General features: G+C 37.7%; 1 protein-coding gene across 2 annotated transcripts in view; it reads right to left on the bottom strand.

Moving 5' to 3' along the window:
• Positions 1–705: 705 nt before the first annotated feature.
• Positions 706–17818, bottom strand: part of TMEM26 (transmembrane protein 26) — a 58251-nt gene continuing 41138 nt past the window's right edge. For both annotated transcript variants that reach the window (XM_069101858.1, XM_069101859.1), the window contains 2 exons: positions 3205–3640; positions 706–2992 (listed from right to left, as the gene is read on the bottom strand). In XM_069101858.1, coding sequence (XP_068957959.1) covers positions 3228–3640 — 413 coding nt within the window. In that variant the 3' untranslated portion in view covers positions 706–2992; positions 3205–3227. The remainder of the gene's footprint in view (positions 2993–3204; positions 3641–17818) is intronic.

The raw sequence follows: 17818 nt of genomic DNA on the forward strand, positions 1-17818 counted from the left end.
ATCTATTTTTGGAGGACTCAATGCTTGTTTTCCTGGAAGAAAATATTTAAATGTGAAAATAACGCCAGGAGCAAATCCACAATAACACCCAGCTTACAAGAGATGGAGGAAAATATGCAACGTGGAGCCCAACTGCACAGAGGCATTTTTAGAAAAAGAGCTACTATTTGGCCTTTGGTGATTAGCTGGTTATTGTAAACGCCTTGCTTTTTGAAGTTGATAGGTTCCTTACATTCACATAAATATTATATACCCACTCTTAAAATTATTATGGAAGATTATAAATGCATCCATTAGTTTCATGTGTAATTATATCCTCATGTTTAAATAAGGAGAGGAGGGGAGGAGAGAGACAGAGAAAGGGAGGGAGGGAGGAAGAGAGAGAGAGAGAGGAGGGAGGAAAGGAGGATGGGAGAGAAAGAGACAGAGACAGAGACAAAGACAGACAGACAGATGCTGAGAGCAAACAAGGACTAGGGATGGGATTGAGTGAATTAGATATGGATTTCTCCTCTTAAGATCATAACGTTTATAAAAACTGTTCCTTTAGCATCTCCGCATGATGTCACGTTGTGGGAAAATTTCAAGATAAATCTTCTGGCCCAGTTGTTCTTGGGCTCATTCAAGGCCACCCCATGGCTTATCTCTAAAATCCACCTCAATCCTAGGACAATATAGGCAAGGAAAAAAATGAGTTACCCCAGATTTTTAGCAAAAATTTTTAAATGCACAACATGGTTTGAAAATGTTATCACCACATTCATAGAAACAGAGATTTAGATCTGGAAGGAGCAAAAGAGGAAACTGTGGCCCATTGAGGTGAGGTCATATGATGGAGGTCACTCAGGGAATGATCAGCAGAGCCAGGAAAGGGGGGCTATATTTGGAACTGGATGACCTGAGTCTGAATCCCAGCCCCATTCTTTAATGTTGTAATTTGAGTCAATCCCTTCATCTCTCTTGGCCTCAGTTTCCATTTCTGTCAAATGAAGATGACCTCTGGCCTGCATGCCAGCTCTCCATCTTTGACTCTGTGAGTCCAGGTCCTGTGTCTCCAGTACCAGAACTGAACACAGACTAATGCCAATATTCTCACGCATCTACAACAGCCTTTGCTTGAATACTTCTAGGAGCATATAATTCACTACCCCTTAAGGCAAACTATGCTGGTTTGGGGCACCTGTAATTGTTAGGAAGTTAACACTCAAACTCAACTAGCATCTGCACTCTTTGTGATTTCCTGTCACTGGTAGAATGCAGGATATTAAAATATACCCTAAATATTGGGGGAAAACTCCAAAACCAGCCATGGCAAAAGACATGCAAATTTATGAACGAAAATAGGTAAATGTTCCTATGTAAGACTCGGGGGGGGGGGGGGGGATCAAATGAATATGAGGCCTTCTTTCCTGGTGGTTCTGACTGGCTTTTCCTAAATTTTTGGCTGGGGTAGGGGCCACCCCAACCTACCTTTACCATCAGCCCAGGGGAAAAGGCACTTGTAAATGGTGGTTTATTCAATGTTATTCTCTTTTGGTGCTGGTGGCTCAGGAGACTAGAGGGGTTCAAAAAGAATGTGAAACCCTAGTCAACCAGGTGGAGCCATGCATTTGGAGTCAGGAAGACCTTAGAAGCTAGATGGTCCTGGGCAAGAGAGGCAAACCTTTGCCACAGTTTCCAGATACTTCATAGCACCTGCCTCACAGGTCATTGTGAGGATCAAATAATACACCATGTAAAAATGATGTATAAAAGCTACCTGTTTGATTCAACATTCTTTGTGTCAGCACTTCTTACGCCGACTCGCTCAATGGCTCAGTGAGGCTCTAAAGGCCAAAAGGTCTAGAGTGCTTGATCTTGAGAGTGAGGACTTCAGATTGAATCTGGGCTCTGACATTTGGAGCTTGTGATCTTGGGCAGTTAACTTCTCTTGGCCCCGTTTTTTCTCATTTCCAAAATGTGAGGCCCCATGGCACTCTCCAGTTATGATCTTGTAAACTCTCAGGGCCTCAGTTTCCTAATCTGTAGGCTTAGAAGGCTGGACTCAATGACCCCAAGTAAAGCCAACCACAATCTATAATTAAGAAACTTAGTGGCTGTGTACTTCCAAGAGTGTAGAGAACAGAAAGAGCCACTTTGTTTGGTAGGGGCCAGTATTTCTGAAGGTGAAACTGGTCTAACTACCCAGTCTATGTAAGGTTACCTGACTAAGGTTGTTTTTACCAATATCACCGGTACTTTATAATCAAACTGTGCCATGAAACAGTGAAAATTCACTGTGACATTCTGACCAAACATCCACTCCTGATATTGTTACCATGGGATTTTGGCCCCTATGATATTGTTTCACCTAACATGGCATTTTTGTAGAACCAAGAAACAGCACTGAGCTGAACGGGCCCATGCATGTAAAAGAAAAGGCCCCCGCTGAGCTGGATCTAAGCATCATAATATTTCTTGAGGGAATATATATCATTGTGAAGAACTCTCCAGGCCTAGAAGCAAGGTTTTTTGTTTGTTTGTTTGTTTTTTTCTGGGATGACCCATGCAGCTATGAATGGGCAGGGTTTTTCCTAGTATCCTGCCCACAATGAGGTAATTTTTATGAAATTGTTTTTCTTTCTTTCATTTGTTCTGCATTCACTGAATGTAACCTTTTATGCCACAAAGACATCGGTAGAAATGGAAAAAGAGACTGAGTCTGTTGATGGGTACAAAGTCCAAGGCTCTGTACTTTCAGGCGACCTTTTCGATATTTCATCTCTCTATGCACAATTTTCCAAGGACACATAACCAAAACCCCTGACGACATATTGTTCACATGCATCCACAGCTCTTGGATCTCTGAACATGTACTTCCCGATTCCATCAGATGAAAGTTAGAATGATAGCAATCAGCCGAAGAGCCTTCCTTCAGCACAGTCATTTTAAAAATCTCTTGTTGATTCTTCAAAATCTTTTCTTCTTCTTTTTTGGATCTTTAAACAAAGTTCTGTGGGAGAAGATGGGGAAAAAAATCAAGTCAAAATGGCTTATATTCAGATGGTGTAAAAAGACTCAGATATTAAAAGATATAACTTTACAGAAGTTTACTTTCTAGTAGAATATAAACTTTTGAGGGTTGGAGGTTCTTTTGTTTCAGTCTGTTTCCCCAGGGCTTGGTTAACAGTAAGCACTTAATAAATGCTTGGTGAAATAACTTACTGGTGGGAAGGCAATCTCTTAATTCAGCAATTTTCAGCAGTCCCTGGGAAGTCTTCTAAAGGAAGAGTTGCTTCTTCGGTGATCGCACTGTCCCCAGCTCTTGGTGAAAGCCTACTTTCCCTAGGCTGTCTTGGAAAGCTTTCCTTTCCTTCCAGGTTTCCAGGCTGCTTCCTCAGGGAAGCCTTAACATCCAACACCAGCACAATTAAGCGGTAAAGCTGCAACATCACAACAAGGAAGTTCTTCGTGGCAAAGAAAACCAACATCTGGTTGATCACTCCAAAATAGGTCATCAGGATGAGGCGAACAACCAGGAAAGGCCCATCCTGGATGAAGAGGCTGATTCCAATGTTCCAGAGGTCAGCACTATACTGGCAGAGGAACAGACTGGTGAAACCCTTGGACGTCACAGATGAGGGGCAGACAAAATGCTGCACTGGAAACACAAGACAGGTCCATTAGTATACTGTCTAAGGGCACAGGCAATGATAGAATATAAGCTGCTGTGGGACAAAGACTATCTCAGATCTGCCTTAGTCTCTGAAGACAGTCAGATGTTTCGTTATATCCTCTCTTGTAGAGGCTCCTGATGCTGTTACTGTAGCTTTAAAGACAGATAGAATTTTGTGAAAAGGGAATTTGGGGCTGGTGGTTTGGGGTAACTTTTAACTGTCTGACTATGAGGTATTTTTGCCTATTGGAGGCAGGTACAATTATGATGTTTGAGAAACTATGAGGAATCTATGGAAAAGATAGAGAGGTGAGCAAAGAGATGAAATGCTGAATGGATTGGTATCTCTTAAGGTGTGTGTATAATTGTAAGGTGTAAGGTATTCTACACATGGGAACCTAACTCTGGGAAATAATGTTAACAATAGGTTCTTTGTATTTTTGGCAGTTGGGATGCCTGTGATTTAACCCCTGACCTAGCATATAGGAGATTATTAAGGACCTATAATTCAAAACAACTAGTAATTCACCATCAAAAATGATACTCACATTGACCTCGAATTCAAATCCCAAACTAGTAAAGTACATAGGAAACGATTTTCTAGTGTACATCCACTTCACAACATTACAAGAGTTAGCCAGGTATTGATACCTGAGTGATTATTTTAAGTAGAATGCCTTGGAAAGTGCAAAAGAAACAGAAGACATCATTCTGACCTGACTCCCAAGGATTATTCAGTATAACGCTGCCCATGACAAATACAGAAACAAAGAAAAAATGAAACATCCCTAGCCCATGAAGCCTACAGTCTATAGGAAATGAGTTTAGGGAGCATGGATAGGAAACCTCAGTTGAAGACTTACTAGAAATGAGAAGTCAATCAGTGGCAAACAGGTGAGCGGAAACAAAAGAGGAGGGCCAAGTGATTCAGTGTCAAGGAAGCTGGAGATAGTGTGTCACAACAGAGAAGGTTAAAAGAGCTTGATGCAGGAGGACTCTTAACAGACACCCCTGCCCCCCAAAGGTTACTACAAAGCTTTATCTACTTGTGTCTAAGGAACAGTTATAGGTAGTAGTGAAGATAAAAGTTATATTTCAAAGAATCACAGAATAAGTGTAAAAGAAACAGACATTATGGATGGGAATCCCAATTCTCACCAGAGATTTCTAAGCGGAGATTGAGTGACAGCTCCTTGAGTATGCTCTAGAATATTTTCCAGATCAGGTCTAAACAGACTCTGAGATCATCACATCTCATTGGATCATTGTTCTAGAACTGTAAAGGACCTCAGAGGCCATCTGTTCCAAGTTCCTCATTTTACAGATATTGGAATTAAGGCACAGAGAGGTTATAGGACTTATCTATTATCCCCTAGGTAGCATGTGACAAAAATTTTATTTGAACTTGGCCCTCTTTCCATTGAACCATGTCCCTTTGAACTTGAAGACTCTAGGATTTTGCGAGACCACGACTTCATATTCATTCAAGAAATCTAGCTAGAGGAATATGGTTATGTGCAATAACCTTGTATCAATTCAATGAATCAGTCACTTTTTATTACTATCCCCAAAAGGGCTTGAAAAGGAAAAAATCAGCAAATGCTAATTAACATGATGCCAGTGACCTAATGTAAGTATAAAGGGCACATGGAGAAAAAAAGGACATAGAGCCCATAGTTAATTACAAATTGTTAAGTCAAGAGATTCGTAGATGGCCCGAAGGTTAAATGGTTTGTAAAGGGAAGACATTACATTCAACCCCTTGGCCAAATCCAGGACCCAACTTTCATCAGACTGTACCCGAACCACGGAGGGTACTCAGCATCATTTAGTTAAAATACAGTAGGACCAGGAAGAGCTACCTCTTCAGGCTTCACAGGCTGGAAGAGTGGAAAGAACAGGGACCCTGGATACTGGGGAGACTTAATTTGAATTCTGCCTCTGATACATAATGGCCATTTGACCAGAATCTTGGGACTCAATTTTTCCTATCTGTAAAATAGGAGTAGGTAATACCTACAATGCCTACCTTCCAGGGGAGGGGACAGGAGATAAAGCTCTCCATGAGTTGGTATTTCAAAGTTCTGCATTTTCTTAAAAGGTCTACATTCCTACAATGACCTAAAAGACAAGATGTGCTTAAATGCCAACTGCTCATGGTAAACATGTTTTTCTAATGTAAACCAAAAAGGAAAAAAAAAGGCAAACATTTTCATGATGAGCACAATGGTTGTTTTATCGTTTTGTCTTCATTTCTTGTTGCATTTCACAGTTTAAAGGAAAGGCTGGATATAATTACCACACAAAAGGAAATTTAATCAACTGCTGAAACTTTTTGTTTTAATTTCTCTAATTTAAATTAAATTCAGGGTCAAGGGTAGAAAATAATCCCTTTCATAAGAATTGTGGCTCCCATTTGGGTGTCCTGAACAAAGGGAGTAATTCCTTCTAATGAAGTCTGCAAAGATTCTCTAGTGGCTTCAAGTAGTGCCAAAAGAACGTGCCCTTTGCCAGAAGGACAATAATGGCTGACTCAGAAGTCTCATTGCTACTTCTGATGCCAAGAAGGGGGAGTGAGGAAGGAACCCTCTGAAAGCTCTTCCCAATTTCTGTCCAAACAACTAGAAAACTGCCTCAGAACTGGTCTAGGAGCAGGGAAGCAGCTTAGCAGCCCAGAAGGAAAAGTCTATCTCACAGGGGTAGGAGAGGAGTGAGATCCAAGAGGAGAAGCAGCAGAAGGGAGCCTCACAGCAGGGGGCCTACAGCAAGGTTCTAAGCTTGGGACATTCCACAAGTGAGGCCCTGCCCACCTGAAAGCCAACAGTTCCCCTAGGCAAGTGAGCAGTCTGTGAACCTCAGCAAGGTCCCACCTCAGCATGAGCCACCACCTAGGCCTTGACCCCATTGTTGACTAGTAGTGAAGCACCCCCCCCAGGGTTGCCCAGCTTGTAGACCTTGACCCTGGGGTCTACAAGCAAGGAGACCCTCTTTCCACAGAAACTCAAGCGTACGGCCCAACTCTTGAGGCAAATCAGTCATAAGATCTCCAGGACCAACCACCAGACAGACTCTGTTAACATAGCGACCCAGCCAAAAGGCCCCATCCCTGGGTCAGGCAGGCAGCTGAACCCCACATCCAGGGAAGGCCAACAGGGAGCTCCTTCCTCCCCAGTACAAGCCAGAAGGGAAGCCAACCCTCCACAGAAAGCAAGCAGCTAAGCCCTGAAGCCGAATGAAAACCAGCAGTAAGACCCAGAGCCCCAGCACATAAAGCTTTGGACAGTGCAGGACCAAGTCTCACATAAAAATATCTAGTCACACACACACACACACACACACACACACACACACGGCAGAAAAGAATGAGCAAAGAATAACAAAATAACTTGACTATAGAAAGTTATTGTTGTGATGAGGAGGATCAGCATAAACTTAGAAAAGGACAATAGTGTCAAAATGGCTACATGTGAAGAAAAATGTAATATGGTCTCAGGTTCCCCCAAAATTCCTGGAAGATCTTAAAAAGGATTTTAAAAAGCAAATTAGAGAATTAGAAGAAAAATGGGGGGGGGGCGGGGAATGAAAGTAATGCAAGAGAGTCATGAAAGATGGATTCAATACCATAGGGAAAGATATATGAAAATTTACTGAGGAAAATAACTCCCTAAAAAATAGAATTGGCCAAATGGAAAGGAAGCACAAAAGCTCCCTGAAGAAAATTCCTTAAAATTAGAATTAAACAAGTGGGAACTAATGACTCTATGAGACATCAAAGTATGAGAAAAACAAAATAAAAAGTTAAAAAAGAAGAAAAATGTAAAATTTCTCATTGGAAAAACAACTGACCCAGGAAAGTAGATGCAGGAAAGATAATATAAGAATTATTGGACTAACTGAAAGCCATGATCAAAAAAAAATGTCCTGGACATCTTTTAAGAAATTATCAAAGAAAACTGCCCTGATATATTAGAACCAGAGGGGAAAAATAGAAATGGAAGGAATTCCTGTTTGAAAGAGATCCCCAAATGAAAACTCCCAAGAAAATTAGACTCAAATTTCAGAACTCACAAATCAAGGAGAAAGTATTGCAAGAAGTAAAAAAGAAACAATACAAATATCTTGGAGCTATAGTCAGGATTACACAGGTTTTGACAGCTTCCACTTTCAAGAACTAGAGAGCTTGGAATATGATATACTGGAAGTCAAAGGAATTAGGATTACAATCAAGAATCACCTCCCAGCAAAATTGAATATAATCTTTCAAGGGGGGAAATGAATATTTAATGCAACAGAGGAATTTCAATTTTATTCATAAAATTGAATAAAAATTTGACCTCCAAATACAAGATTCAAGGGAAACATAAAAAGGTAAAAGAGAAACAAGAAAGAGAAAACAGAAGAAATTCAATAAACTTAAACTGTTTATATTTCTATATGACAAGATAATATTTGTAATTCTTAACAACTTCATTAGTATAAGAGTAATTATAAGGAGTATATGAAGACAGAGGGTATGGATATGAGATGACTTTGATGGAATGATCCCCACCCCCCCAAAAAAAAATAAAGGGGTGAGAAAGGAAATTGCACTGGAAGGAAAAAGAGGGGGTAAATTGAATATGGCATATTATCCCACATGAAAGAGGCATGGAAAAAAACTATTATAATGGAGGGGAAACAATGTGTGTGTGTGTGTGTGTGTGTGTGTGTGTGTGTGTGTGTAAGGGGGAGGGGGCAAAGCTCAAACCTTACTTTCATCAAAATTAGCTTAAAAAAAGAATAGCATACACACTCAGTTGGATATAGAAATCTATCTTACCCTATAAGGAAGTAAAAAGAGAGAGGAATAAGAGAAGGGGGAGGGGAGAGCTGATAAAAGGTAGGGTATATTGGGAAAGGTGGTGATAAGAAGTTAAGCATCTGAGAGGAGGGAAAAGTTGGGATGTAAGAGGGGGGAGGATAAACAAGTGAAAATAGCATGGAGTGAAATACAGTTAGGTATAATAATTATAAATGTGAATGGAATGAATTGACCTATAAAAATGGAAACAGATAACAGAATATAATAAAAACCAGAATCCTACAATAGGTTGTTTTTAAGAAACATATTTGAGGCTGAGAGGTACACACAGGGTAAAGGTGAGGGACTGGAACAGAATCTATTATGCTTCAGACAAAGCAAAGAAAGCAGGGGTAGCAATCATGGTTTCAGACAAAGCAAAAAAGCAAAAATAGATCTAATTAAAAGAGATAAATAAGGAAAGTATCTTGCTGAAATGTACTATAGATAATGAAGTCATGCCAATACTAAACAAGCATGAACCAAATGTCAAAGCATCTAAAGTTTTGAAGGAGAAGTTGAATGAATTATAGAAGGAAATAAAGAATAAAACTATATTAATAAGGGACCTCAACTTTCCCTTCTCAGAACTAGATAAATCTAACCACAAAATAAACAAGAAATTAAGGAGGTAAAAAAAATAATTCTGGAAAAATTAGATCTGATAGAACTCTAGAGAAAATTGAATGGAAATAGAAAGGATTTTACCTTTTTATTAGCAGTACATGACAACTTCACAAAAAATGACCATTAGGACATAAAAACCTCATAAACATATGCAGAAAAGCAGAAATAGTGAATTCATCCTTTTCTTTTTTTTTTTTTAAAGCAATTGGGGTTAAGTAACTTGCCCAAGGTTACATGGCCAGTTCTTTTTTGTATGAGTGTTAAGTATCTGAGGCCGGAACCGATCCCGGGTCCTCCCGAGTCCAGGGCCAGTGCTCTTACTATCTGTGCCACCTAGCCACCCCTAAATGCATCCTTTTCAAATCATAATTCAATAAAAAGTACATTCAATGACAATGGAAAGAAAGATTAAAATTAAATGGAAATTAAATAATCTAATTCTAAAAAAATGTGGGTCAAAGAACAAATCACGTAAAAATTGATTATTTCACTAAAGAAAATGACAACAATGAGACAACATACCAAAATTTATGAGATGCAGCCAAAATGGTACTTAGGGGAAATTTTATATATCTATTTGCTTACAACAATAAAACAGAGAAAAAGCAGATCAATGAATCGGGTATGCAACTGAAATAAAAAGACTAGAAAACAACAAATTAGAAATACCTAATTTAACAGCAAATTGGAAATCCTGAAAATCAAAGAAGAGATTAATAAAATTAAGAAAACCACTAAACTAATAAACAAAACTAGAAGCTGGTTTTATGAGGGAAAACAATAAAATAGATAAACCATTAGCTAACTTGATTTTTAAAAGGAAAAAAGAAAATGAATTTGCTAGTATGAAAAATGAAAGCAATGAACTTACCAGCAATGAAGAAGAAACTAAGACAATTGTTAAGTTATTTTGTTCAATTATATGCCAAAAAATTGATAATGTAAATGAAATGGATGACTATCTGCAAAAATATAAAATGCCCAGATTAACAGAAGAAACAAAATACTTAACCTAATTTTAGAAAAAAAAAATCGAACAAGCCATCAATGAACTTCCTAAGGAAAAATTTTCCTTAAGACCAAGAGGATTTACAAGTGAATTCTATGAAACATTTAAAAAACAATTAATTTCAATATTATATAAACTAGTTGGAAAAACATGTGGAGTCCTACCAAATTCCTTTTATGATGCAAATATGGTGCTGATACCCAAATCAGGATGAGAAAGAAACTTTTAGACCAATTTCCTTAATGAATATTGATGCAAAAAATTTTTGAATAAAATACTATCAAAGAGATTACAGCAACATATCACAAGGATCATACACTAAGACCAGGTGGAATTTATACCAGGAATGGAGGGCTGCTTCAATATTACAAAAGCTATTAGTATGATCTATCATATCAATAACAAAACCAATAGAAGCTATATGCTTATTTCAATGTATGCAAAAAAAAGTCTTTGACAAAATACAGCACCCATTCTTTTTTTGATCTTAATTAATTTGTTTGTTTACTTTTAATTTACAAGATTCAGTTCCACAGTTCCTTGAGTTTCAAATTTTCTCACCCTCCCTCCCCTCCCCCACTCATGGCAGCATACAATTAAGTATTGGATCTGCAAATGCTATCATATTAGACATTAGTCAGATTATAAAGAAAGATTGTATCAAATGGAATGAATAATGTGCAAGAGGAGACAAAACCAAGCACAGGTAGTTTGCTTCAATATGCTCAGACTCTGTTATTTCTAGTTCTTTCTCTGAATGTATTTCTCCTGGTTCTTCTCTTCTCACTCAGCATCATTTTGTATAAGCCTCTCCAGGTAAATATGAAGTCCATCTGCTCCTTGTTTCTTATAGCACAATAATATTCCATTACATTCATATACCACAACTTGTTAAGTCATTCCCCAATTGATGGGCATCCCCTTAATTTTCAATTCTTTGCCACCACAAAAAGAGTTGTTATAAATATTTTTGTACATATGGGTCTTCCTCCCACTTCTATGATCTCTTTGGGACACAACCCTAGAAGTGGTATTGCTGGGTCAAAGGGTATAAAATTACTTATAGCTCTTTGGGCATAGTTCCAGATTGCTCTCCAGAATGGTTAAATCAGTTCACAACTCCAGCAGCAATGCATAAGTGTTCCAATTTTTCCACATTCTTTCCAGCATTTGTCATTTTCCTGTTATGTCATCTTAGCCAATCTGACTGGTGAGATGTGGTACCTCAGAGTTGTTTTGATTTGCATTTCTCTAATCAATAGTGATTTAGAGCATTTTTCATATGCTTATAGATATCTTTAATTTCTTCCTCTGAAAACTGCCTGTTAATATCCTTTGACCATTTATCAACTGGAGAATGACTTGTATTCTTATAGATTTGACCCAATTCTCTGTATATTTTAGAAATGAGGCCTTTATCAGAGACATTGGTTGTAAAAATTTGTTCCCAATTTTCCACTTCCCTCTCAATCTTGGTTACATTGGCTTTGTTTGTACAGAAGCTTTTCAATTTCATGTATTCATAATTATCCATTTTGCTTTTTATAATGCTCTCTAATTCTTGTTTGGTCATAAAGTCTTTCCCTCTCCATAAATCTGACAGGTAAACATTCCTTGCTTTCCCAGATTGCTTACAGTATCAGCCTTTATACCTAGAACATGCACCCATTTAGACTTGATTTTGGTATATGGTGTTAGATAATGATCTATGCCCAGGTTCTGACATACTATATTCCAGTTTTCCCAGCAATTTTTGTCAAAGAGTGAGTTCTTATCCCCCAAACTGGGGCCTTTGGGTTTATTAAACAGTAGATTACTATAGTCATTGACTGCTGAGTCTCATGTACCCAATCTATTCCATTGATCCACTCCTCTATTCTTCAGATAGGACCAAGTAGTTTTGATGACTGCTGCTTTATAATACAGATTAAAATCTGGTATAGCTAGGAGACCTTCCCTAGCATTTCTTTTCATTAATTCCCTTGATATTCTAGACCTTTTATTCTTCCAAATGAATTTTATTACTATTTTTCTAGATCCATAAAGTGATTTTTTTGGTAAATTGATTGGTAGGGTACTAAATATGTAATTTAATTTAGGTAAAACTGTCATTTTTTATATTAGCTGGACCCAGCCATGAGCAATTGATGTTTTTCCAATTAGTTAGATCTGACTTTGTTTGTGTGAAAAGTGGTTTGTAGTTGTGTTCATATAGGTCCTGGGTTTGTTTTGGCAGGTAGATTACCAAACATTTTATAATGTCTACAATAACTTTAAATGGAATTTGTCTTTCTATCTCTTGCTGTTGGATTTCATTAGAAATATACAGGAATGCCAAGTATTTATGTGGGTTTGTTTTATATCCTTTAACTTTGCCAAATGTATTTATTGTCTCAAGTAGTTTTTTACTTGATTTTATAGGATTCTCTAAGTATATCATTATGTCATCTACAAAGAGTGATAGCTTGGTCTCTTCTTTGCCCAAATTGATTCCTTTGATTTCTTTTTCTTCTCTAATTGCTAATGCTACCATTTCTAGTACCAGATTGAATAAGAGGGGTCATAGTGGACACCCTTGTTTCACCCCTGATCTTATTGGAAATAATTCTAGCTTATCCCCATTACATATAATACTTGCTGATGGCTTTAAATAAATGCTACCTATTATTTTAAGGAAGTCTCTATTTATTCCTATTCTTTCTAATGTTTTTAATAGGGATGGTTATCATACTTTGTCAAAAACCTTTTCTGCAACCATTGAGATAATCATGTGGTTTCTGCTAGTTTTATTGTTTATGTAATCAATTATACTGATGATTTTCCTAATATGAAACCATCCTTGCATTCCTGGAATAAATCCTCCCTGATCAGAGTGTATTATTCTTGTGATAAGTTGCTGTAGTCTTTTTGCTAATATTTTATTTAAAATTTTTGCATCTATATTCATGAAGGAAATCACTCTATAATTTTCTTTCTCCATTTTATCTCTTCCTGACTTAGGTATCAGTGCTATATATGTGTCATAAAAAGTATTTGGTAGGACTCCTTCTTCACTAATTTTCCCAAACAGATTGTGGAGTATTGGAATCAATTGTTCTTTAAATGTTTGCTAATACAGCACCCATTCTTATAAAAAATACTAGAGAGCATATGAATAGAGTTCACTTTAAAATGATAAGTAATATTCCTCTAAAACCATCAGCAGGCATTATCTGTAACAAGGATAAGCTAGAAGTCTCCCCAGTACAATTGGGGTTGAATTATGAGCATTTCTATATATTTCCAACAAAGTCCTGCAGCAAGAGATAGAAAGAGAAATTCCATTTAAAATAACCATGGACAATATAAAATACTTAGGAGTCTACCAGCCAAGACAAGCACAAGAACTATATGAACACAACTATAAAATTCTTTTCACACAACTAAAGTCAGATCTAAAAAAATTGAAAAATATTAATTGTGGGGTAGCTATGTGGCACAGTGAATAGAGCCCTGGCCCTGGAGTCAGGAGGAGCTGAGTTCAAATCTGGCCTCAAACACTTAACACTTGCTAGCTGTGTGACCTTGCACAAATCACTTAACCCAATTGCCCTGCCTTTCTCCCTCCAAAAAGCAAGAAAAAAAGAAAAATATTAATTTCTCATGGGTAGACTGAACCAGTATAAAAAAGTGACAGTTCTACCTAAATTAACCCTTTTATTCAGTGCCATACCAATTAAATCATTGTATAGAGCTAGAAAAATATAACAAAATTGACCTGGAAGAGCAAAATCTCAAGGATATCAAGGAAATCAATGAAAAAAAATTTGAAAGAAGGTGCTCTAGAAATACCAGATCTCAAACTGTATTATAAAGTGGTAGCTATCAAGACAGTCTGGCACTAGCAAAGAAATAGAGTGGTGGGTTGGTGGAATAGATTAGGTACAAATTAAATTGTAGTAAATGACCATAGTAATCTAATATATGATGAAACGAAAGATGCAAACTCTTGGAACAAAAACTTATTATTTGACCAAAACTGCTGGGAAAACCAGAAAACAGGATGGCAGAAACTAGGTATAGACCAATATCTCATACCATATACCAAGAAAAGGTCAGAATGGATACATGATTTATACATAAAGGGTGATACCATAAACAAATTAAGAAAGCATGAAATAGGTTATTCTGTCAGATTTATGGACAAGGATAGAAGTTAGGACCAAAAAAATCTAGAGAGCATTACCAAATGTAAAATACATTATTTTTATTACATATAAATTTGATTATGATTTTTTAAATTGCACAAACAAAACCAATGCAACCAAAACTATAAGGAAAGCAGAAAACTGGAGTGAAATTTTGCAACAAGTATCTCAGATAAAGGCCTCATTTCTCAAATGTATAGAGAACTGAATCAAATTTATTAAAACACAAACCATTCTCCAATTGATAAACAAAGGATATGTATGAATAGGCAGTTTTCACACAAAGAAACCAAAGCTATCTATAGTTATTTGAAAAAATCCTCTAAATCTCTATTGATCATAGAAATGCAAATAAAACAACTCTGAGATACCTCCTCATACCTATCAGACTGGGTAATATGACAAAAAACTAAAATGTTGATATTGAAGGGGATGCGGGAAAACTGTGACACTAATGCATTGTTGGTGGATTTATGACTCAATCCAACCATTTTGGAGAGCAATTTACAACTATGACCAAAACCATGCATACCCTTTGATCCAGCAATAACACTGCTAGGTCTATATCTCAAAAACATCCAAAAATAACAAAAAGAACTTATTTGTATAAAAAATTTTATAGCAGTCCTTTTTGTGGTGGCTAAGAACTAGGAATCAAAGGGATGCCCATCAATTGGGGAATGGCTACACATGCTGTGGTATATGTTGTAATGGGATATTATTGTGCCATAAGAATTGACAAGCAGGATGATTTCAGAAAACCTGGAAAGACTTATATGAACTGACACAAACTGAAGTGAATGAACCAGAAGACCATTGTACACAGTGACAGTTATATTGCTTGATAAAAAATTGCAAAGGAGTTCACTATTCTCAGCAATACAATGATCCAAGACAATCCCAAAGGAATAATGATGAAGCATATTATCTGCCTCCAGAATGATTGAATATAGATTGAAACATGCTATTTTTCACTTTCATTGTTTTTTTATTCAAGTATTCCTGTATAAAATAACCAATATGGAAATATTTGGCATAATTACACATGTATAAACTATATTTCATTGCTTACCATCTCAGGGAGGGGGGGAAGGGAGAAAGGTAGGAAGGGATAGAATTTGGAACTCAAAACTTTAAATAAAAATGTTTAAATTTTTAAATAAAGTAAATGTACCAGTTATTGCTACTACTAAAGTATACTCAAATGCCTTAAGGAAATTGTAAAGCACTTTTAATGACTTCAGGCTCCCCCTAGATTTAAAGGTTCATATTTTTAATAACAAAAATTAAATAAATAAAAGCCCCATTGCTTTCCATGCCTCCCAAGACTGCCTGACATTATACTCCCTGATAGTTTATAGAATACCCTTCTGAAATAAAAAATATTTTCAGTGAGCCTTCAAACCATAAGATGCGGCAAACAGTGGGGTCATGCCTGTGCGCAGCCCAGCTGGCATCGTTCCTTCCTATGAACTAGTTGGGCAATGGTCACTTGAGAGACAACTGTGTATGATGGGGTCTGACTTCTAAAGCAGGAGAGTCTCCTGTTGGGTGGGCACACATTCTGGCCCATCCCTTGGTTCTCTAGCAGTATACATGTTTGGGAGGTGAGATTATTGCTTTGTTTTTATTGTTCTTGGCATGAACTTGCCATTAACTTAAGGCATGAAGGGTGTCATCAAAGGGAATGATGACCTGAAAGAAATGTTGGATCTGTCAAAATATCAAGCATAAGGGATAATGCATGCACAGTCCATGAGATTCAATGGTATCCATGCAATCTTCATCACAACCCACAAGCATTCATTAGGCACCTGCTAAGTACTGCATTAAGTGCTAGTGATACAAAGAAAGCCCCCAGAGGAGCTCACATTCTCATGGAAGGAGACAACATGTCAGTAACTCTGTACATACAAGAACTCTACATGTAAATTGAGAGAGGCACAAATGGCTTCTTGCCGGAGGTTTAATTAGAGCTCAGGCTTGAGAGAAGTCAGAGAAACCAGGAGGCAGAGGTGAAGAAGAGGATCACAGACAAGAGGAAAGTCAGCAAAAAGGCTATTATGGGTGCCGTTCTTTGTTTCCTGCTGGTGGTCCTTTGTTTTTTTGAAGAGGACCAATGGAAGGGATTAGGGAGATATGTATAAAAAGATTAAAGAAAGTTGGGAGGGTCCAGGTAGTTAAGGGATTTAAAAGCCACATCAAGAATTGTATATTTGATCCTGGAGGTAAAAGTGAGACAGTGGTGACAAGGTCAGACTTAAGCTTTAGGAAGATCACTTTGGCAGCTGAACAGAGGGCTGATAATAGAGGGAAGAGACTTGAGTCAGTCTACTTCAGTACTCTAGGCATGACGGAAGGAGAGTTTGCTCCATGGTGGGAGTTGTGTGACTGGAGAGAAGGGGACGTACATAAGATATGAGAGGGCAGAAAGGATGAGACTTGGCAATGCCAAGAGAACTTGAGAAAGGCCCCCATGTTGCTGGAGGAGGCACACAAGAGTGTGGATGAGAGGACAGAGCAGACACAAGGGCTCCTGGCTCCAAAGATAGAGGGGCCCTCCAAGGTCATTTTGGAGATGAGGAAACTGGGCATGGTGGGGTCTACTCCTTTGGAGGGTGGAATGTCCACAGATTGAGAATGAGAAGACCTGAGCTGTAATCCCAGATCTGACTCTTACTATTTGTGGAATTTGGGGCGAATGCCCTTCTTTATTTGTGCCTCAGATTCCTCGAATATAAAATGAGGGGAGTTGGAAATGATCTCCAAGGTCTCTTCCAGCTTTCAATCTAAAATCTTATGTTAACATGACCAGAGTCCCATAGGGAGTAAGCAATCAGAGGCAGGACTTGAACCAAAGCCCTAAGATATATTGTGGGCTCAGTGTTAGAGGGAGAAGCCTCATTCATGAGATGACAAATTCATCCAAGTATCAAAGTATCTTTCACTGATGTTTCAACCATCTTGCTACTAATTCTGGCAAGTCTGTGTATGTGTATAATTACTTACATGTATTTTTTCCAGGAGTCCTTTCTTGGAACCCTAAATTGCTAGTGCCATCCCCTATAAAGCGAGTTCCATCTACTCTGTATATAACTTGTATGTTCTGATCTATTATGTTGTCACCCCCCCCCCCATCAGAATGTAAACTCTTTGAGGGCAGGGATTGTTTGTTTTTTCTTTGTATCTCTGGAAACTCACACAGTTTCTGGAACACAGTAGGCACTTAGTAAATGCTTCTTGATTAACTGACTTTTAGCCAATGGGAATTGGTATGAGATATATAGCCCATGGGAACTTTGAGAATTACCCTGAGCTTTTCATTCAAGGATGGAATCACAAGATTTTTTTTGGAGAGTTGGAAGGGACTTCAGAGGGCATCTAGTCAAATCTATATGTAAAAGGAATTCCCACTACATATCTGACAAAAGATTGGAATCTAAACTCTGATTGAAAACCTTCAATGAATTCCGTGTGTGTGTGTGTGTGTGTGTGGTGAG

This window comes from Petaurus breviceps, unplaced genomic scaffold, assembly GCF_028583685.1.
Source record: "Petaurus breviceps papuanus isolate PSGF00001 unplaced genomic scaffold, PetGlider_PUasm1.0 490, whole genome shotgun sequence".
Taxonomy (NCBI): domain Eukaryota; kingdom Metazoa; phylum Chordata; class Mammalia; order Diprotodontia; family Petauridae; genus Petaurus; species Petaurus breviceps.